Source organism: Muscardinus avellanarius, assembly GCF_963383645.1.
Source record: "Muscardinus avellanarius genome assembly, chromosome: 2".
NCBI classification, from domain to species: domain Eukaryota; kingdom Metazoa; phylum Chordata; class Mammalia; order Rodentia; family Gliridae; genus Muscardinus; species Muscardinus avellanarius.
The window spans coordinates 73,212,614-73,236,825 of record NC_137787.1 but is presented as its reverse complement, the minus strand read 5'-3'; the positions used below and the strand labels follow the sequence as shown (position 1 = coordinate 73,236,825).

The window sequence follows — 24,212 nt, the reverse complement described above, 5'->3', positions numbered from 1 at the left end:
AGGACTCAATTATATCAACTAGCAACACCAATAAATGAGTTTTTCAGGAACATCCTATATATATTTATAATAACCAATATCAAAATTGGTTTTTTTTTCCTGCGGTACTGGGGATGGAACCCAGGGGCATTACTACACCCCCAGCCCTATTTCTTTTTAGTCTTCTTTCTTTCCTCCTTTCTTTCTTTCTTTCTTTCTTTCTTTCTTTCTTTCTTTTTCTTTCTTTCTTTCTTTCTTTTTTTGTGTGTTACTGAGGGTGGGACCCAGGGACTTTTCTACCTCTGGGATATACTCCCAGACCTGTTTTATACTTTATTTGGAAACAGGGTCTCACTAAATTGCTGAGAGCCTCACTAAGTAGCTGAGGCTGGCTTCGAACCCGTGCAATCCTCCTGTCTCAGCCTCCGAAGTGCTGGGATTACAAGCATGCGCCATCATGCCCAGCTTAGTCTTTTTTATTTTTGAAACAGGGTCTCACTGAGTTGCGAAGAGCCTCACTAAGCAGCTGAGGCTGTCTGTAAACCACGATCCTCCAGTTCTCAGCCTCTCAAATGCTGGCCACCACACCAGGCCAGACTAATTAATATTATTAATGTTTATGGGGCTTACACACTGAGACAGTTTGTCTTTACTATATTTGACACTCTCTTCTTGAAATTTCCTTTATTTTTTAGTACAGTACTGTAAGTTAGACAGAAATCCTATGATGCCTAGAACATTTTGGAGAACATGTCTCCAACAACATTTCTCAGTCTCTGCTCTTTGTCATTGCCTACTCTCTCTTCCCCAATTTCCTGGAATATAAGCTCATGGAGAACAGAGACTGTCTTTAGAACTTTTCAATGTTCTAATATTCATTTGTATATAAAAAAGTTTCAATCAATTAGCCGATTGGCCCATGAGCCTTGAAGCTAGATTTTAAATATAAGCAGAAATTGACTTTTGTACATTTTAATATTTATTAAATTTTCTGGAATTTAGGTGTCATATAAACTGAGAAATAAGTAGCTTATTCTACTTGTACCTTCACTAGGCATTGTTCACTATCTCATAAAATTACATCTTTAGTAACAACTGGTCCTATGGTTTTTGTATACTATATTATAGCATCAGATTACATATGTACTTGTCACAGTCACAGAGTTCTATGTGCATATATATGCTAATTATACATGCATATATGCATATTTAATGCATATTCATATATACATAAACACACATACATATATTTTCAATTCTTATAATATGCAAATATAAAGAAAACTGTAAAAATATCTAGTTGAATATTGAATTTATTGTTTAAATACAAATTACTACCCAAGCCGGGCAACATGCTTGTAATCTCAGTACTTGGGAGTTTGAGACAGGAGGATCACAGGTTTGCACCCAGCCTTGGAAACATAGTGAAGTCCTCTGCAACTTAGTAAAACCATATTTCAAAATAAAAAAAAATAAAACTCAGGCTTGGGTTGTAGCTCGCAGGTAGTATGCCTCTGAGTTCAATCCTCTGTACTACTAATAAATAAATAAATGAATGAATACAAGTTGCTCACTAAAGTTAGGAAGAAGCCCTTGAGAACTTCATTGCATCACTTAATGTATATGTGCCTGAAGAAATCACATATTTGGATATTATTTTATTATAAGCAACATTCCTTTTTTCTTTATTAATAGTAGGTCATTATAAATTATGATTGCAAAATTATGTGTGTGAAGATGTTATATTTTCAATGCACAGAGACTCTCTGCAGAATTCGTTTAAGTTGAAGATGGTCAATCTAATAACTACTGTACATTAATAGAGAGTTGGTGCTTCTTAAGTAAGTGAGTATGCTATGGACTAATGGGATAATGTATGTTTTTAAAGGAAAATATTATCCACAAACAAGGAAATCAATGGAAGAGATGGAAAAAGGAAGAGAAGTAACTACTGAAAGCAATTATCAGGTACCCAAACCTGTGCTAGTCTTTTCATATGATGCCAATTTATTTTTAAAATTATAAGAATTCATTTTTCTAACTATTTTATAGAAAAATAAAGTTTCACATGGGTTAAATATTAGCAAGCAAATCCCACATAAGAGAATCAAACCTGGATCTGTTTGACTGCAAAGCCATGGCTCTTCTCATGTCATACTACATCTTTAAATAGAGTAGCAGCTTTGGGAGCACAAAGAAATTCACAAAATTCTATAGGAGCTGAGAACTGGCATTAGTTTCTCTGAGGCAAACTTCACCACTAACTCGATGCTCCATGAGAAGGGTGATCTAGAGCCCTTCTTCCCCCAAGTCTACTTCATCCTGTACTGATGTGAATCACATATATTTTCAGCTTATTCCAAGTAAGCCCTATATGAAATAGTGATTAACTGAGTTCATATTTTAATGAAATTTTATCATTTTCAAGGAGAGTAGTAAATAAATTGAGTTAATCCAGGACTAAATTCTAGAAATTCTACCTTAGTAACTATGATAAGTATATCTAAATATCTATCAATCTGGTCATTAAGTATTATAAGTACTTTGACTTCCCCTAAGAATTTTACTTGCTTATTTATTTGTTTATTGAAAACTCAGTTTGCTGTTGTGTACATTTTAACTTTTAAAAGAATGATGTTCTATTCAGTGTGAGCTTAGGTGCTATTTACATGGATATCCCATTGTAAAAATGTTCAAATATAAATATTAATAAGATAGTATTTTACTTTCTAGTCTTTTATATAAAACCCAAATTTAGGATTATATACTAAATGGTTAGCTAGCTTAGTGGAAGTTGATTTTTAAATTTTTTTTTTTTTTTTTTTTGTGTGTGTGTGTGTGTGTGTGTGGTACTGGGGATGGAACCCAGGGCCCTTCTACCTCTGGGCTACTCTCCCAGACCCATTTTTTAAATTTTATTTGGAAACAGGGTCTCTTAAGCCAGCTGAGGCTGGCTTTGAACCTGCACGATCCTCCTGTCTCAGCCTCCCAAGCATGGGGATTACAAGCGTGCACCACCACGCCTGGTGATTTTTTAATTTTTTAAAGTTTTCAAATATATTATTACAGTAACAAATTATACATGAGCAACAACTTAAGAGAGGAAGACAATATCATTATTATTATTTTACATATGAGGAAGTCAGGCCTGAGACTTTGTTCGTGACAGAATCTAGAAGGAATAAATTGTTCCATTGCCCTAATTTTTACTGACCCACAGTTTGGCAAGCATGCTTTGTAGGAAGAGAAAGAATTCTAAATCTATTGATTTCTCCCGGCAGAAAGAATCCTTTTGTCCCAAAGAACTCAGTGACAAGGGAGCAACCATCAGTTTAGATCTGGTCTCCCCTTGGTGGGAAAAATGGCACAGAAGATGGAGAAGTGTTCCTAGGTAGAAAAGGACACTGAATTTTAAGAACTCAGCACACCCAATTCATCTATTTTCAACCTACTCTCTTGAACTACTTTCACAAGTTTTGTTAGTCTTCCCATTATAGAATGGATGGAAGTTGTATGCAATAAAATTGGTGGCAGTTAAAGAAACAGGACTTGAGGAGAACTTGACTTCCTGTGAATTCAAGAGTCCTTTGAAAAATCTGATTACAGTTATGGGCTCTCTGTCCAAAAAACACACTCAATATACATGGACATTTTTCATTTTCTTGAAGTTTTCAATTTTATAAGATACTGGGAACATATAAGAAGCATTTTCTAACCTGGATGTTAAGAGAAAAGGTTACAACAAGACATTTCAGAAGGTACCCTCTTCTCCACATAATTTGAACAAAAAATAAGTCCTTGCTGTCTCAGACAAAAATAATGAAAAAAGAAAGAGACATCCTTAATTTTTGACAGTTTTACACCCACAAACTTAATATGTAAAATTGTACATCTTGGGAATGTGCAGCATGCTATGCACCACTTGCTTCAAAGTTTAATTTGTTGGTTAAAGGACAGAGAGTATTTTGCATCTCTTAGCAAAAATAGAAGGAATTTAAATTGTTTGCAATGAAAAGATGGTTCCATTTCATTTTATGGTATTTCCAAGTAAAAATGAATTTCATTTGCACAATATAAAAATTTGTAAAGCAAACAATTTTTTGCAGTTAATGCAAATTTACTTTTATAATTGCAATTGTTCAGAAAAAAGATTTTTAAAGAGCTCTTACCTCATCAGAACCTGATCCAAATATCAGCAAGTCAAAAGGAATGGCTGCCACCATGTCAATCAGGAACCAGCCTTTGAAGTAGTGTATTGCTATTTTGGCAGGATCACTTACCACTTCTTCATTCTGATTTACATACGTAGTTCTGAAGTTTATTAGAATATCTATGATAAACATAATATCCACAATCAAGTCTACCACATTCAGAGGGCTACAAGAATAGCCACATTCTCGTCTTTTCTGTTCTTCTCTGTCATTGAGGAGAAAGGCTGCAGAGTAGGGGGTGAAAATAGCAGTGTATATAACCAATAGCAGAATAAGCCAATCCCAGACCGCCTTGAAGGGGCTGTAGTGCAATATCGTAAACTTGTTGATGCGTGGTGTCTGCAGTTTATATTCTGGCAGGACATCTGCTCCCAAAGAAAGAACCTGAATATAGAAAAGAAAATCAGATACTACATAAATATGTCAGTATTTAATCTGGCAAACCTATAAAAATATTAAGGTAATTACAGAAAAATATAATAAACAGAGTTCATGTAATTTGATGTATGAAAAAAATAAGTATGTTTACATGAATTTATATAAACCCTGACAATGTAGTATGTTTGATTCAAGAAAACCTCTAGAGATTCTTGCTAAATGATTTTAACTGAAAAAGTAATGAATATTGTTTCCTAGATACTAAAGAATGATTATTGTTGCCTTTCAAACATCATACTTCCGGCCGGGCGTGGTGACACACGCTTGTAATCCCAGTGCTTTGAGAGGCGGAGACAGGAGGATCACGCTGGTTCAGAGCCAGCCGTGCTGGCTTAAGAGACCCTGTTTCCAAATAAAAAATATAAAATAGGTCTGGGAGTGTAGCCCAGAAGGGCTTCCAGAAACCCCAGTACCACCAAAAAAAAAAAAAAAAAAAAATCATACTTTACAAAAATAAAAATAAATGATTGGTTTTAAAAATGATAAAAATCATTTTGATATGTGAGTTATAATTTGGTTTTCAAATCTAGGTAAAAGATTTATTATAATAAGTAGAATAAATATACTGGATTCATGGTCATATTTGGCTGGACCATATTTAACTTATGATTAAACCTTGATAAATTAAATACAACTTATTCAGAATTTTAAGAATTGTCTCATGTGCACTTTTGCTTTTACATGTGGTGGGGGGAAGCACATGTGATTAAAATAAACAAAGGAGTCTTTCCCCTAAATGGTGATATGGGATTTTATATTAAGGAACAAATATACTATCTTCCAAAATCTTTCATGAAATTTAAAAAGTCACAAAAGGAAAATGCTGCAAGAGGTCTTCAAAATCCTGATCTGGAAGAATTATAAGATTCTGAGCCACCAAAGGGCATGGAAATCCTAGGATTTATTCTACTCAGTAAGGCATTGGGTGAATTAAAATATTTAACTTTTATAGTTTTAGTTCATCTGAAAAAACAAGAGCTAGATTTTAGTTGTGTCCCAACCAAGTAGAAAAGTTATGGTTTTGTGATTTCAGACTACGTTTCAAAAAAAGAGTCAAAACAAAAAGGTTATTAAGCTATCCAATATAGAATATAGGAAGCCCTTTTTAATGGATTTGTGAGTTACAATCTCATATTATCAACATCCCACACGTACTCAGTAGATCTATTTGAGAGTTAGTTCTGTACATTTTTATAGACTTGATTCATCTAAACAGCTATCATCCTTGTCTTTGCAGCATGGATCTGAGGTAATCCCCTGTTGGATAGTCAGACACTTTTCTGTGGTTTGGGTAATTCTATTCATGTTTGTTGGTTTTATCTTAACCACAATAATAAGCTACCTTAGGCAAATTTCAATTTTGAATTTTATTTTTATTGTCATATCTCATACCTTTCTACCGTGTGACAAATTACCATCCTTCCATCCATTAAAGAGAACTTAGGAAGTTAGACTCAAATATCATAAAACATAAATATGATACCAGAATTCCACCAAAATTTAGATAACATCTAAACTGATATATAGCTTTGAAAAGAATAGTAAAGATTTGGACCTTATAAATTAATCAACCCAGAGTACAACTGATTCAGCCACTTGATAGAAGAAATGGGGCTTTATTTTAAGGTATCATAAGAAATGATAAGCAAACAAAAATATGGAAAATAAAGTGATTTCATTATTTATGAAATACTAAAAACCCAAGAAACTCATGATGTACAAATAGAAAAGTATATAACATTCCAGCTGAGCATGGAGGCGCATGCCTGTAATCCCAGTACTTGGAAGGCTGAGACAGGAGAAGCACAGGTTCAAGAACAGCCTCAGCAAGTAGTGAGATTTTCATCAACCTAATGAAAATAAAACAGGGCTTGGGGTATAGTGAGGTAGAATGCTCCTGTGTTTGATCCCCAATACCATAAAAAGTACATAACTTTAAAAGTCCAAATAAGAAAAACATTTGAATTATCTTTCATTTAATAAATTCAGATTAATAGAACTCTGATTTTACTGTGAATAGTATAGAAAATTGCCGCATGATATCTTGGTGAGAAAGAATGAACCATCTCATAAGATGTAACTATGAAATGTAATGTCCCTTTCCAAAAAACTAGGGGCTATTCAGTTGGTAAAAAGTAAAATCCGAAACCTTATATTGGCTTTCAGAGTCAACTAAAAATATAGACCCTTCATAGCTTTCCAGTCTCTCTCCCAGCAGACTCCTTTATGCATACAGAATACTCTAGAAAAAGGAAGCTGACACGGTGGTGGTGCTTAGATCCTTCCTTCCTTCCTTCTTTCCCTTCCTTCCCTTCTTTCTCTTCCTTCTTTTCTTTCCCTTCCTTCCCTTCCTTCCCTCCTTGTTGAGACTGAATCCAGGGGTGCACTACCATCGAACTATATACTCAACTACATACCCAATCTCTTCTATTTTTATTTATTTATTTTTATTTTGGTACTAGAGATTGAATCCAGGGGCATTCTACCTTTGAGCTAAATCCCCAACATTTATTTATTTATTTATTTATTTATTTATTTATTTATTTAACAGGGTCTTCCTAGGTTGCTGAGCACCTTCCTGTGCCGTTGAGGCTGTTCTTGAACCTGCAATCCTGTCTCAACCTCCCAAGTACTAGAATTATAGGCATGTGTCACCATGCTATGCCTAGATTTATTATTTTTATTTTGAGACAAGTTCTCACCAAGTTGTCCAGGTTGGCCTTGAACTTCCAGTTCTCCCGTCTCAGCCTCTGAGCCGAGGGATTATAGGTGTGCACCACTGCCTGGCTTGAGTTGCTTATATCTTTCTAAATCCCTAAATCCATATTTTTTTTTCTCATAAAAGAGGTATGTGGTCATATAAAGAGGTCCCCACAAGTTAATTTTTGAAGACAGAGATATTTATCTGAGCTTGCTCACTGCTTAAGTGACATGCTTCTGATCCCAACCTCCCACTTGGACCAGTTGAATACCTGTTCTAACACAAGTGTATATTAGAATGTATTCAGCATCTTGCAACTTTCCCTGAGAAGTAAAACCTGTGGCTGGAACTCCTTCCCTCCCACATAGACAGATAGGCATTTAACATTTACATGGCCACTGTGCTGAGAGCTGGTGACTGAAAAATGGTGGAAGAGACTGCTCCTGATCTGGCTCCTGATATAGAGTTTATGGTCAGTTGAGAGGAAAAATGTACAGGAAAATGCAAGTCAACTGAGACTTTGAGTGGAAGTTAGAAGTGGACTCTGCTGGGAGATGGGGAAGTTGGAAAGGAAAGAACATTACTTGGGGAGGGGCCAGAATGAACAAAGGTAAGAAAATGAACATAAGGCTGTGTGTCCAGGGACTATAAACAGTCTTCTATTTCACTGAAGGATAGAATGTAAGGGAAAAAGTTGTGGAGGGTGTGGTGAGGACCAGGGCAAGGCTGCTGATGTTGAATAGGACACAATAAGGACCTCAGGCTCTGAAGTTGAGCCACATGGTTTCTGACACTTCCATAATACACAAAGTCCTTTTTAAAGAGAAAGACACTTATTTTAGAATTATAGTGATGATCTATTTCATTCTTATTTGTAATGTTAGATAAATAAGTTAAAAATAAAACTAGGTTAAAATTTCTTATGCTTCTCAATATGACTCTTCTAGATTAAATTGTGCACCTCCAAAATATATTATGAAGTCATGGTCTTTGGTGCCTGTTGAAGGGTTTCATTCAGAAACTGTCTTTGAAGATAGAATCAGGTTTGAGATGAGTTCATGGTGGTTTATGGTGGGCCCTAATCCAATAACTAGTGTCCTTATAAAAGAGAGAAATTCGCAAACAGGGACAAAGACACAAGAGAAAAGCCTAACTGACAATGGAAGCAGATATGTTGCAAGCCAAAGAATACCAGGGCTCGTCTGGACATACCAAAACCTAAAAACGAAGCATGAAATTATATATTTTATTTATTTATTTATTTATTTATTTATTTATTTATTTATTTAATTTTGTGGGTTTGGAGATGGAACCCAGGGGCATTTGACCTCCGAGCTACAGCCCCTGCCCTAGTTTTTATTCTTTATTTTGAAACAGGGTCTCATTAAGTTGTGGAGGGCCTCACTAAGTAGCTGAGGCTGACCGTGAACTGCGATCCTCCAGTCTCAGCCTCCCGAATGCTGGGATTACAAGCGTGCACCACCACGCCTGGCTGAAATTATATTTTTTTTAAGAGAGGTTTTAAAAACAGATTTTTTCCCCTCAGAACTTCCAGAGGAAAACAATCTTGTTAATAACTGGATTTTAAACTTTTAAATGCCAGAATTATGTAAGAATGAGCTTCTATTGTTTTAAAATAGTTTGTGGTGCATTATTACTATACCCTTTAATGAATACAATGACACAAAATGAATTATAAAATATTTTAAAGGCTGATGAATTCAAGTTACCATTAATTCAATGTTTGACATTTCTCTAGGTAAGAGATCTTTGAACTGTGTCTTTTTATATAACTGTTAAAATATTCTATAATTTTTTCTATCCTAACCTCATAATATTTTTTTAAAAAAAGTATGTTATCAAAATGGTGTTACAAACTTCAAATATTTAATTGCTGTGTCAAGAACATCCTCTTAATCCTTGAGGCACACTCTAATCTACCAGTCATTGAAGGAAGGTCAATTTAGATGGTATTACTTGATAATCAAAGAGAGGTTTTGTTTACTTGAAGTTAACTTTAGCTTTTAGGCTACTATTGAATTCAACATTAAGCGATTACCTAATCAAAATATTTCCGGGACTGAGTTGAAAAATGTTGTTTTTTTTGGCTTTTTGTTTTGTTTTTGTGGGTCTAGAGATGGAACCCAGGGGCATTTGACCTCCGAGCTATACCCCCTGCCCTATTTTTTATTCTTTAATTTGAAACAGGGTCTCACTAAGTTGCAGAGGGCCTCACTAAGTAGCTGAGGCTGCCCGTGAACCGCGATCCTCTGGTCTTAGCCCCCCAAATGGTGGGATTACAAGTGTGCGCCACCACGCCCGGCTATGTTGTATTATTTTATATTCCAATATATCTATTGATAAATATCTTTATAATTTGGTACATACAATGGAGTTTTTTGTGTGCATGTGTATGTGTTACTAAGGATTGAACCCAGGGGCATTCTCTCATCTACACCCCCAACCCTATTTTATTTTTTATTTTGAAACAAAATTGTACTAGGTTGCTGAGAGTTTCACTAAGTTGCTGAGGTTGACCACTGCAATCCCCCTGTCTCAGCCTCCCAAATACTAGGATTACAGGTGTGTATCACCACATCTGGCATGGAGTGTGTTTTCACAATGAATTGGTAGTAATTAGTATGATACCAAATGTACAGGTTCTTTTGACTTCTGAATGGCAATGCATGTATTATATATGATCTCTCAATCATCACAATACTTTTATTAGCAATTTCAAAAATACTTATACAACGTATTTTAGCATCACGAGATCTTACTGTAAATCCAAAGGTAGTGTTGGGCACTGAAATCAGGTACTTTCTTTATAGATGGTAATGTTAATGGTTCAGATGACTATACTATGATTTTAACTTTTCACTAAAATATAAAAATTTTTATGAGTTTCAAAGAGAACTTGCAGCCCTGGGAGACTATTCCTTTCCATGGAAATTAGTTTGAGAATTGTTAAATGTAACTAAGCAGGGAAGAAGGATGGCACTCTTTGATTTCAGATAGATCCATCTGGCAATAAATGAAGGAGAAATCAAAGAAGGCCAGGACTGGAAACTTAGAGCTCTAGTAGAACTTGGGTGTCCCGAAAGAGATATAATAATCTAGACTATGGATGAGGAAGCAGAATGGAGAGGATGGACACATTTTAGAATCAATTACAGTAATTTTAGATACAAACTATTGAAGAAATTAGTGACAATTATGATTTTAGGTGTGAAGATACTGTAGTTATTTTTGGTTCTTTTTGTTGTTGGTGCTGTTTTATTTTACATTTTTTGGTACTGGGGATTGAACACAGGGTCATTCTACTGCTGATCTATACCCAGAGCCCTTTTTTATTTGAAACAGGGTCTCACTAAATTGCTGAGGTTCTTGCTAAATTGCAGAAGCCATCCTAGAACCTGAAATCCTCCTGTCTCAGATTCCCAAGTATGGGGATTATAGACATGCATCACTGTGCCTGGCTTGTAGTTATGTTTAAAAGAAAAAATATTCTTTAGCTTGGCTCAGTCACCTGCACATAGAAAATAACTTAGTGATACACTGTTTCAAAATAAAAAGGGCTGGAGGTATATTTTAAAGGCAGAAAACCCCTGGATTCAATCTCTAGTAAATATTTCTCTCAGAAAAATGATCTTTATTTTTTAGGAGCACAGAGTGAAATATTTATAAATGAAATTTTATAATATCAAAGGTTTCTTCAATAAAGTTTAGACTGTGTAGATTAGTTCTTATTATATGTAACATTGTTGGTTATATGTAGATTTGTATTGAAACTGGGTGACTAGATACTGTTTTATAATATATTTAAAGTAGTTCATAATAAAATGGGCATGATGGCACACACCAGTAATTCCTGTACTTGGGAGGCTAAGACAGGAAGATCACAAGTTTGTGGCCAGGCTAAGCAATTTAGGGAGGCCTTCTACAACTTAGTGATACTCTGTTTCAAAATAAAAAATAAAATAGGGCTGAAGATGTAGCTCAGCAGTAGAGTGCCCCTAGGTTCAATACCCAGTACCACAAAAATTAATTAAGTTTATAATGAATAATTAATAAAGAATTATAGAATATCATCCAGAAACATCCAAGATATTTGGAATCTTTCCCTCACTTCCTCCTTCCCTCCCTCCCTCTCTTTCTTTCTCTCACTCCTTTTCTTTCTTTCCTTTTCTTTTTCTTTCTGCCCTGGATTGAACCCAAGGCCTTGCACATGCTTGGCTGCTACTCTTTCACTGAAATGCACAGCTTCATTTATATTTTTATTTTATTTTGAGAGAGGCCTCATTGAGTTGCCCAGTTTGGCCTTCCTTGAACTTGTCTCCTTAATAGAGGATAGAAACTCTGTTTTTTTAAATAATTAATTTAGCCGGGTGTGGTGGCGCATGCTTGTAATCTTCGTGCTTGGGAGGCGGAGACAGGAGGATTGTGTAGGTTCAAAGCCAGCCGCGCTGGCTTAAGAGACCCTGTTTCCAAACAAAAAAGTATAAAAATAGGTCTGGGAGTGCAGCCCGGAGGTAGAAAGGCTTCCAAGAACCCCAGTACCACAAATATATATATATATATATATATATATATATACATATTTTTATACTTTTGCAGGCATAATGTCATTAAACATTATAATGAGATTCAAAGATTCAAAGTGACACAAGCATATACATGCAGTGAGGAGATAGAAAGGAAATAGGCAGATAGGGAAAAGGCCTCAGTAGAAAAAAGTTAATTTTTTGAGTTTTCTGAGTTTCCTGAGGGGCGACAAATATCTGAAACTCCAAAGGCTCAGAGATATGAAGGACCAGAGCTTCACAAAGTCATTGGTTTACTAATCAACAAACCCAGGAGCCAAAACCCAAGAGTAAATCTCTCACTTCTGCTGAAAGGAGATTCTTCAAGGACTTGAAAATACCCTATGCAAATCCTGAGAGCTGCTTCCCAGAATTTCCAAAGTCACCCTAACCAAAAGAGGACTCACAAATGCTCAGGCCTTTGCCTAGTCAGATGGAAAATTGGGGTTTTCCCCTCTCGGGACTCCCTCCCCTTTTGGGGAGCTGTTTTCTCTCTCTCTCGCAGGTCGTGTTAGCCCTGAGAGAAGGCAGAGTGCAATTGAGGGCACGTGGTTCAGGCTACTCTTTGGTAGTGACCTGAAAGCCTCTGCTGGACATCAAGGCTGACCAGGGCCCCTAGGGGTGACCTGCACCTCTTTTCTGGCAGATCGCATGGACTCTGGGAGAAAGTAGTTTGTAACTGACGACACTTGGCTCGGGCGACACTCAGGTAGTGACCTAAAGGCAGCTACTGGACACCAGAAGACCTGACAGCCTGAGTGGTGTTCTGCCTCTTTTCCTATTCTCTTCTGGCATATCGCATGGACTCTGGAAGAAAGCAGCCTGCAACTGAAGGCAATTAGGCTTGGGCTACTCTCAAGTATTGTCCTGATGGCAGCTGCTGGACCCCAGAGTTCCAGCCCCTTTGGGGGTGTTTAGCCACCTTTCCCCATTCCCTGCTGCTTCCAATAAACCTTTTACTCCCCTTCCTGAGGTCTGCGGGTGTCATTCTTCGCTCACCGTAGACAAGAACCCTGTAAGGAGACGCTGAGTTTCTTCTCAAGAGACTCTGTTTCTTCTATGATGAAACCCCAGGTTTCTTCTCAAGAAGCCCCCCGTTTCATCTTGGGGGCTCAGAAGAAACCCCCATTTCAACAGCACTTTGTGTGTTTCCCTTCATGTACTCAGGTTTGATACCAGAACATGGTGATTTAGTGACAATCCTATTTCAAAACAAAATTAAATTCTCAGTTCCACACAATGTTTCATCTTTTTGGTTTAGAAATGATGAGTTATAACAAATAATAGCAATCAATTTCTTTTTTTAAACTATGAATTTAACTTATAGCTCTTTGGAAGTAGAATAAATGTAAAATCTTTAAGTCACAAATAAGTTCAAATTAATCATGACAGTACTTTGGAGCCAGTGTTTTGGGGAATAAAATATTATATAGGTAAATATTTGTTTTAATACTATGAACAGAAATTAGAAGCCAGTGGCTAAACAGAAAAAAAAAGCTGCTACTCAGTCTATTATATTTTCTTAAGAGAGCCAAGTTTTCCCATGTTTGAAAAATAACATATTTTAGAAAGATAAAGCATCATTAAATAAACTATTATAAGAATTTTCTTTTAGGAGAGGAAAAAAAGGAGGGGGGACTTTCACTGCCTTAAAAAAAAAAAAAAAAAAAAAAAAAGGAAACTCCATGGTCTCCCGAGAGAGAGACATTTCTATTTTCTCTTTCCTGAAACCACCAATTAAATGTACAGTTTAATACAGACTAAAAGATGGTTTTCTTTACCAAATGCAATTTTTCTTCTTGCTAGCACATTGCTATTTGTTTAACCTCTAACTGTTAAAGTGTTATATAAAACCAAAACCTTTATATGAAGCAGCACTATTTATTCAATGAAGATCTACTGTGAAAATTTTGTGCGAACACCAGGATTAAAAACTACTCTTTTCTTTTGAAAAGTGCAATAGGGAACGATTAAGCCTTACAAAAGATTATACAGCACTTTTGGCAGCTGTTAAACACCATGCTGAGGTGTTGGTAGAGATTGTTCATCTGTTATTTATCTTTTACTTGGGGCTTGTACTTAACTAATAGGTGAGCTGTATTTTTATCTATCAGAAGGAGTACTCAGTCACCTAATGAATCAGATATGTTATATAGCATCAAACAAGATTTAAACTTCCCAGGGTTTTCAGCATGTGATTTGAGAAGTAGGGCCAAACCTGAGTAATTATCATTGAAGCAGTCATCCAGAACTGATGATTACTCATATAGTCAAATTAAAAGATGTAAAAGAATCACAGAATCAAATCTGTCACAAAGGGAGTCTTGTTAATATGTTAAAAATAATATTGAAATTAGGTAGTAGAATCACTGAGGATTTTTGGATTCAAATAATTTTCTAAAGTTTAGATTAAAGCAGGCAATTGACTATGTGTGTGCATTTAGATGTATGTATGTGTATATATTGGACAGGGAATGGATGGTTGTATGATTCATAAAAGTCAGAATCACTTAGGTTCAGATTGAGTTAAATGTCAGGCCTACCATTTTTTTTGTATGGGTTCTATATGCTTATATGAAGAACATCTGCTTTATAAGATAAGGATAACAGAATTTGAGAGAAAGAGTTTGGATGATATCTTAAACACTTATTTTATTCATAAATTACTTAAAATACATGCATATTAAAATTCATGGGTTCTTTCAGAGGCATTATCTCATAACTTGCAGGTAAGCGCATGGTGCCTGGGCAGTGCCTCTCAGTTTTGTACACGCAGCCCCTGCCAGGCTGTTCTTAGGGCTCCTGGTGCCACCTCATAGCTGATACCAGTTGCTCTCTGGCCTAATGTTTGCTTCCATGGAAATTGCAATGTTCTTCAGATTCTTTATCTCTTCATAAAATTGACCTAATATATAGAGAGAATGGATTCAAGAAAAGAAACACTTAGCACACTAGGTCATGAGAAAGCCTTTTTTTGTTTGTTTTTTGGTGCTCAGAAATGGAACCCAGGTCCTCCTGAGTGCCAAGCAAGACCTTTATCATTAAGTTACATCCCCAACCCATGAGAAAGGCTTTATAAATATTTTGCAAAAGTATGGATGATTAAGGAGCAATCTTCAAGATAGAAGTGGGAAATAAAGTTTGGGGTAGTACAATTTGAAGCTATGGATGTTAGTATCCATAAGCAGAGGCAATTTGCATGTTGTTATAAGGTCTGGGATCAAGCTGTGTGTAGATGGGAAGGCAGGGTTAGAACTATAGATTTTTATTCAGCAGAGCCAATGGGCTAAGTTTTGGAAAATGGATGAGTATATACATACACTGAGAAATAACTGAAATGTGCGTAAGAAAAAACAAAGGCATAGCTAGTATTCATAGGGCTCAGCCCAGTACTTGGTATACAGACACTGATAGGGAGTGTCTGAGAGTGTTGCATTGGATGTTTGTCTCTTGAAGGAAAAGAGGCAACAGAGATAGTAAGAGAGAAAAACCATGAAAAGAAAGAATTAGGCTAGAGAAAGCTCCTGTGCTCCAAAATTTCTTGTTTCCTTTCATAGAATAGAATTGTTGGTAGAATGTGTTCACCTTGCTGAAAACTGTATTTCCAGCTCCCTTTTCAACTTGGGACACTCCTGGGTCTGATGAGATGCTCTTCTTGCCAAACCTCCTGAGAAGCAGGACTACAAATTGAGACAGGGCACTGTTACTCTCCCCTCTCTTTCATGAAAAATTAAAAAAATCTTTCGAAGTATCAGTTTCAGCAAAATGAAAAGTGCAATATCTACATTATAATCAACTGTGGGCTAAGTAAAATAATGTGCCTTTAAAGTTATACATAAAGCCCTGTTACCATAAACACCTAATACATGATTATTGCTATCACCCTTATAATTTTAGACATAACAGATGAAAAGAGATTAAAACTAAATTACAAATAATAATGTCAATTGTAACTACTGACTGAAACTCATTCTCTGATGTCACGCCTGAAGCAAATCAGTATGCAAAGACACATGAAACAGAAGGTGGATCCTTGGGCCTGTTGACCACTGTGTTTGCTAATAAGACAAAAATATTTGTGTGCATCTCATTTATCATATACTGGTACATGAGCAATGTATAATGTGGCAATATAAAGAGTCAGAAAAACTTTGGGAAGTTCCCTTAAAAACAGAAACAGGACAAGGCTGTCAATTATCACCACTTCTCTTCCATATAGTACTTGAGACTCTAGCCAGAGCAATAAGGCAAGAAAAGGAAATCAAAGGAGTACAAATAGGAAAAGAAGAACTCAAACGTTCACTATTTGCAGATGACATGATACTATACTTAGAAGACCCAATAAACTCAACCAAAAGGCTTATAGAACTGATCAACAAATTCAGCAAAGTATCTGAATACAAAATCAATCTTAAAAAAAATCAGAAGCTTTTCTGTACACGAATCATAAATCTACTGAAAAAGAAATTCAGGAAACACTTCCACTCAGGATTACCCACACACACAAAAATAAAATACTTAGGAATAAACTTAACCAAGAAGGTAAAAGACTTCTACAAAGAAAATTATAAAACATTGAAAATAGAAATTGAAGAAGATCTTAGAAGATGGAAAGATCTTCCATGTTCATAGACACAGAATAAATAGCATCAGAATGGCCATGCTTCCAAAAGTGATCTACAGATTCAATGCAATCAATACCCATTAAATTACCAAGATCATTCCTTGTAGACATAGAGCAATCAGTCCTTAAGATCATTTGGAATGACAAAAAAACCTAGAGTAGCCAAATAGTTCTCAGCAACAAAAATCATGCAGGAGGAGTCACAATACCTGACTTTAACCTATACCACAAAGCCATTGTAATAAAAACAGCATGATGCTGGCACAAAAATAGATATATAGACCAATGGAGCAGAATAACTCAGAAACAAATCCACACACTGACAGCCAATTGATTTTTGATAAAGGGGCCAAAAACATACACTTGAAAAAAGATAGTCTCTTCAACAAATGGTTTTGGCAAAACTGGCTAATCATATGGAAAATGGAAAATGGAGATAAATCCCACTTTCTCATCCTGCACAAGAGTCAATTCAAGATAGATCAAAGACTTGGAAATTAGGCCAGAGACCTTGAGGCTCCTTGAAGAGGGTATAGGTTCAACACTGCAACACATAGGCACAGATAAAAACTTTCTCAACAAGACCTCAAAGGCACAAGAAACTAAAAGGTGAATCAATATGTGGGACTGCATGAAACTGAAGAGCTCCTGTACAGCAAAGGAAACTGTCAAGAACCTTAATCGAGAGCCAACAGATTGGGAGAAGATTTTTGCCACCTACTCTTCAGATAGAGGACTAATATCTATAATATACAGAGAACTCAAGAAACTCAGCACTAAGAAAACAAATAACCCAATAACAAAATGGGCAAGTGAACTAAATGGACACTTCACAAAAGAAGAAATTCAAATGGCCAATAAATGCATGAAAAAATGTTCAACATCATTGGCAATCAGAGAGATGCAAATTAAAACTACCCTGAGATTTCACCTAACTCCAACTAGAATAGCAATCATTCAAAACACAAACAACAACAAATGTTGGCAAGGATGTGGAGAAGTGGGAACTCTAAAACATTGTTGGTGGGATTGCAAATTAGTGCAACCACTTTGTACAACAGTATGGAGGATCCTCAGAAGAATGGGAACAAATTTACCATTTGATCCAGCAATACCACTTCTGGGTATCTACCCAAAAGAAAGGAAACCAAACTACCAAAGTAATGAATGCATATCTATGTTCATAGGTGCAAAATTCACCATAGCCAAACTATGGAACCAGTCAAGATGTCCATCAACAGATGAATGGATTACAAAATTGTGGGATATATACAGAGCGAAATTTTACTCAGCCATAAAGAAAAACACAATTACATCATTTACAGGGAAATGGATGGAACTGGAGGAAATTATGCTAAGTGAGATTAGCCAGTTATCTAATGCTTTCCCTAATATGTGAAAGCTAGGGAGAAAAGGGTAAAAAGAAGAACTCTAGATGAAGAAGGAGAACCTATAGAAGAGCAAATAAGGAGACCTAACTGAGGGGTGGGAAGGGGAAGAGGGAAACTTTCTAAAGCACATGATGTACTTAAACAAACATATCAAAGTCAATCAGTAAACCAAGCATGGGAGGGAGGGAAGGGGAGGGAATGGGGTGTGGATTAGGTAAGGGCTAATTGGGTGATGTGTGCATCTATATCTATACAAGTCTTCTATGCCATCAAGATGTATGACTACAATGGACCAATAGAACAAAATTTAAAAATTTATTAAAATGTTCAAACACCTTGAAAGAATAAGGCTTAAGGAAGTGACAGGATATGTCCTCATGAAGGCAGGTGCCCTAGAACTGAGGACATTTCCTTAATGTGGTTAGAAGAGTAAAATACTGAGATTTTTGACTCCTAATCCATGCCTCCTGGGGGGAGGCATGAATCTGACAATACCTAACTGGAAAAAAGAGCATTATGCAAGTGACTAAGAACAAGTGGAAATCAAGCCAGTTCATGCCTCCTGATGGCAAGTATTCCTTTCTCCACAAACTTTACCTTGACAAATGTGGAATAAGATTAGATCCATGTGTCTGTCTTCTTGATTTCCTCATTCTTATAAGTGTTGCCTATTACTACTGTATGAAATATGCTAGTTTTCTTTCAAATACTGCTAAATATGCTATGTTAATTTTTTTCTTAGAGACACATATGAATAACAAAAGACATGTATTATGTACTTTGAAATATTTTATCAAATTTCACAGGGCAAACAGGAGCAATGTCCTTTAATGTAACTCATTTCATAAATAATTCTCCCTACTAATTCTGCCTTATTGATATAAAATATCCAACAAACTCTATTCCATTTTGACATTGAAAGTGGTTGCTCCCCAACTCTTGGTTCTTATTGTTTAGTAAATTTTAAAATAGCAACTATCTTTATCATGATCATTTCATAAAAGGCTATTATAAAAACTCAGAAAGGGCAAACGCAGAATAAAAGGCAATCATTTTAAGCAAGTAAGTTGCGTTTTATAAAAACCTTATTATCTTATTATATTATTTCATCTTTCTCATTTTGCTGTGAATATTATAGCCTCTCACTAGACAGCCCTGCTTCCCAGGTCAGAGTATGGGAGAATTGTGAAGCATATTATATCAATTATAAAAAGAGTAGGTTGAACGCCGGGCGTGGTGGCACACGCTTGTAATCCCTGCACTCGGGAGGCGGAGACAGGAGGATCGTGCAGGTTTGAAGCCAGCCTCGCTGGTGTAAGAGACCCTGTTTCAAAAATATAAAATAGATCTGGGAGTGTAGCCCGGAGGTAGAAGGGCTTCCAGGAACCCCAGTACCACAAAAAAAAAAAAAAAGAGTAGGTTGAGCTAAGTGATCTCTAATTCTCTTCTGTCCCTAATATACTTTGAGTTTGCGGTCATTCTGCACTTTTTGTACTGTGATTACTCCACTAGTCAAAAGTAGTTGGTGGTACTGATTAAAAACACTGTGATGAAGGAATTTGTTATTAAAATAGTTTATGTTTGCTCAATTTCCAGTTTCTAAATTTGATTTTCTAAAGCCTAAGCATGCATCCCATATACCTCGTAGCTAGGGAACGCTGTGGCCCTGCACCACGTAACAGTGGCAGGCCTCCGAGGACCCAGATTCCTCTCTTACTGTATTTGGTATTTAGCACAACATTGCTGGAGTGGAAACTGCCTCAGATCAATCGTTTGGTCACAAGATTATTGTTTGGTGCTGGGATAATACAGTGAATCATATGGAATTATGGTGAGAATTGTGGTTTTGTTTAAAGTATATATATACATATATATATACATATATATATCTACACACATATATATGTATATTATGTATACATATATACATAAATATATGTGTGTATATAATATCAAAAATTTATTAAGAAATCTATTAAGGACAATGTAAATTCACATCCTGCTGTGTGGTCATATATCCCTTTTCCCCATTTTTGCCTTTTTTCAATGCTATTTAATTAGCTGTGGGTTCAAAACAGGCCCTTATAATGACAAACTGGCAACCATTAATTATTTTCTCAGATCTATCACCAATATTCCATTTTATGGAATGTTCCTTTAAATTGAGACCTCTGAATATAATCAGAATTTACCCCGTGTTGTGTAAAATCAAGTTTAACATCTCATTAGCATACTGTCTTATCTTATTTCTCTTTAATTGACTGGATCTATTTTTTGCCCCTGTAAATCCAGTGTTAAAGGGCAAATTTACAACTGTTACAAGTAAGTATATAAATTTAAAATATGTATGACTATATACATACATACATATGTCCATATGGATATACTGGTTAAAGTTTAAAAATAGCAAAAGAGAGAAACTATGTTAAATGTGCTAGGGAACTCTTGTCTGGTAATATTATATCATGAAATAAAACTTTAAACATAATCAAAACATATTCTTAGGATTTTTTGTAGATGCTGGAGATTCAGAATTATTTATTATCTAGTAAATACAACTGCCAGTTCTGGCTGCCATCCAGTACAGTGCCGTCTTACTGGTAAATGGTAGGTTCCTCCTTTCATTAGAGGACAAGAATAGGCTCGAGGTATTTTCATTGAACAAAGTTATTTTCATTCACTCCAAGTTATATTGGAAATAACTTTCCAAGTAAATAAATTTCCAGTAAATTTTGGAACCATTTAACTCAATGCTAACATTATTGGTAAGTTGTTATGGAATGAGGAGTGGTGATTCAAACATATTAAATGTTCAATACATAAAAAGTAGTAGAGAATGCTAAAGGAAAATCTCTCAGGAAGGAAGAGGTACGTCCTTTTAGCCCTAACCTCTGCTCAGTATTAGGCATGGCATTTCCAAATAATTATTTGGCTTCTGGATGGATTTTACTTCTTTACTATCACAGAAAGCATAGGCTCTGTGAGACCTTTTGTTTTGGGAATTCACAAGATGTTAAGGGAAAAGACAGCAGCCTAAAGGATTCCAGCCAGACAGAGCCCAGGAAAGCTGTGTGTAGTGCCTTTCTTTATGGAAGAGTTTATTCAGCAGAGGAAGTTACAGTGTTAGGGAGGAGTTGGAGGTGGCCCTTTAACCAAAGATTGTGAACTCATGCCAGTTGAATTCCATTTGTAATCCAACATGCTCAGTCTGTTGGTGAGAGAGCACTTTTATGTGCCAGGGGCTGGCAATATTAGTCCTTTGGGGCTAGTATAACAAAATACCATACTGGATGACTTATATACAATGGAAATTGATTCCTCATAGTCTGGAGTCTGGAAATCTCAAGGTCAAAGATTGTGGTGCTCAGGCCTTTTTTTATGCTTAAGTATAACCTAGAAAGCTTGTTCAAAGGCCAAATTCCTACCTTTTGAGTCTAGGTGAGGCCCAGGAATCCTGAATGTTGGCAAGATTTTTTTTTTTGTTTTTTTTGTTTTTTTTTTTAAATTTTATTTTATTGGTGCACTGTATTCATACATCATAGTGGGATACAAACTTTTGTAGACATACATGCACACATCGCCCAGTCAGCCCCCACCCGATCCCCACCCCATTCTCTCCCCATCCCTCCCTCCCATGCTTGGCTTAGTGGTTGACATCTAGTATTATAGCAATTTATCCAAAATTAAAAATGATAATCGCACATAACAGTTTCATTTGTCTGATACCAAGCTTTTGATGACTTAAAGATAACATTTCAATATTTCTTTTTGCTTTCTTTCTTACCAGAGAATATTTTTTTCTTTTTTTTAGGTGAAACTATCATATATTTATTTTTCAGAAAAAAATCTATCCTGATATGGAATATGGACTCTAGATACCCAAAACAATCTCGAAGCAAAAACAAAGCTAGAAGATGTATATTTTCTGATTTCAAACCATATAAAGCTACAATAATTGAAACAGTGTAGTACTGTTCTAAAGGCAGATATATAGACCATTGGAGTTAAATACAAGCCTAGAGCTAAATTCTTCCCTATATTGTCAAGTTATTTTTGACAAGGTTTCCACGAAGATTTGGTGGTAGAAATAATACTCTTTTAACTAAATATTGTTGAAAAATAATAATTACATGGAAAAGAATAAAATTGGACCCTTACCTAATCCCATATACAAGTATTAACTCAAAATAGATAAAAGACCTAAATATAAATCTTAAGACTATAAACTTTTAGGAGAAAATCTGGGTCATAAAACCTCACAACATTGAAATTGGCAGTGATTTCTTGGATATGATTTCAATGGCACAGGCAACAGAAGAATATACAAACTCCCTAAAAAATAAAAGAAAATATTGTATATCCAAAGACAATGTAAACAGAGTTAAAAGTTACTAATAGAATTGGATAAAATATTTCCAAATGCTATATCTGAAGATATATTAATATTCCAACTAGAAATCCTAAAAATTAACAACAATAAAGGCAAACAATACAATTTAGAGATAGGTAAAAGACTAACATAAATAATGAATCTCCACAGATAACCAATCTTAGTTGTCTGTTGGATGGAAACTCTTGTTTCTCTGGTTCTGGTGAGTGTTACCTATTTCTTCTTTGTAGTTAATCTCTTTGAGTATTTTCTCTAGCGCTGGTTTTGAAGACATATATTCCTTCAGTTTCTGTTTGTCATGGAAGCTTCTTATTTCTCCATCTAATTTGATAGAAAGTTTTGCTGGATAGGAAATTTTTGGCTGGAAGTTGTTTTCTTTCAGAGTTTGGAATATGTTACTCCAAGCCCTTCTGGCTCTCATGACTTGGTTTGGGAAGTCTGGAGTGATTCTAATTGGTTTGCCTCTGAATGTCAGTTGGCCCTTTGTTTTTGTTGCCTTTAAGATTCTCTGCTTGGCTTCCACATTGGTCATTTTGACAATTATATGGCGTGGGGATCCTCTTCTCGGATCCTGTCTAAAGGGAGTTCTATAAGTTTCCTGGATCTGTGTATCAACCTCTTGCTCTATATTTGGAAAATTTTCTGCTATTACTTCCTTGAAGAGATTGTTGATCCCTTTGGTATCACTTTCTTTTCCCTCCTCTATTCCAATTATTCTTAGGTTAGCTCTCTTAAGATGGGCCCATATTTCTTCAATGTCAGATTCCTGCTGTTGGATATCTTTTTCTAGATTAGAAACTATGCATTCATTTTTGGATTGCTCATCTTCTAAGAGCGAGATTCTGTTCTCCATGTGGTCTAATCGGTTGTTTGTGCTTTGAATTGAGGCCTTTACTTCATTAATTGCATCCTTTATCTCTTTTTGGCTCTCTCTGAGTTCTTTTCGAAGCACCTCTATTATTTCTACAGTTATTTTCCTGATTTGATCTTCTAGAAATCTCTGATTTTTTGTTTTATCAGGTTCTGATGTTGTGGGGTTGTGCACATTCATTACTTCAGTGTTATTCCTCTTTCCCATGATTTCGGAGGTTTGTGCCTTCTCTGGGTTCTTCCCTTGGGTCACTATGGCTTCACTTAAGGTGCTCTGGATCTCGAGTCTGTATTATCTCAGACCCTACTACTCCTTTACTGGGTTGTATCACAGAGTCTCCGACCCAGGGAGTCGATAGAGGCTGCTTTAAACTACGGGGGGTGCCAGGTTGCACGCTCTCCTATGGTGTGATATCTCTGCCACCACCACTCCCTCACTGGGTCAAGTCCCAGGAGGCACAATACTGGGATTTCTCCTCTGTGGCCCGCAATTTGACTCACTGTTCTTGAGTACGTAGATGTAGCTGTACTGGACTCGGTGAATTCACTGCTCCAGTGGCGCAATCGGGTAGCGCGCGGTACTTATACAGCAAGATTTTAAAGGTAATTCAATAGCCGGGCGTGGTGGCGCACGCTTGTAATCCCCGCACTTGGGAGACTGAGACAGAAGAATCGCACAGGTTCGAAGCCAGCCTCAGCTACTTAGTGAGACCCTGTTTCCAAATAAAATATATATAAAATAAAATAGGTCTGGGAGGATAGCCCAGAGGTAGGAAGCCTCTGGGTTCCACTCCCAGTACCACCAAAAAAATAAAAAAAAGGTAATTCAATATAGTTGCCTGTGATATATACTTAGAGGTGTGTGTGTGTGTGTGTGTGTGTGTGTGTGTGTGTTAATTTGCATGTGTGTATATACTTGTGTGGGCATGCGTTTGAGAGCAGGCGGTGTCAGAAAGGTGTTGGAGAATACCACTGGTGTGGGTGAATAAAGTGAATAAAGTTGTGGGGAGAAGACTGTGTGGAGT

General features: G+C 36.1%; 1 protein-coding gene across 2 annotated transcripts in view; it reads right to left on the bottom strand.

The window, feature by feature from the left end:
* KCNH7 (potassium voltage-gated channel subfamily H member 7) overlaps positions 1–24,212 on the bottom strand; it is a gene marked incomplete at both ends in the record, with an annotated part of 473,040 nt that overhangs the window by 80,108 nt on the left and 368,720 nt on the right. For both annotated transcript variants that reach the window (XM_080690173.1, XM_080690174.1), the window contains one exon: positions 4,149–4,574. In XM_080690173.1, coding sequence (XP_080546299.1) covers positions 4,149–4,574 — 426 coding nt within the window. The remainder of the gene's footprint in view (positions 1–4,148; positions 4,575–24,212) is intronic.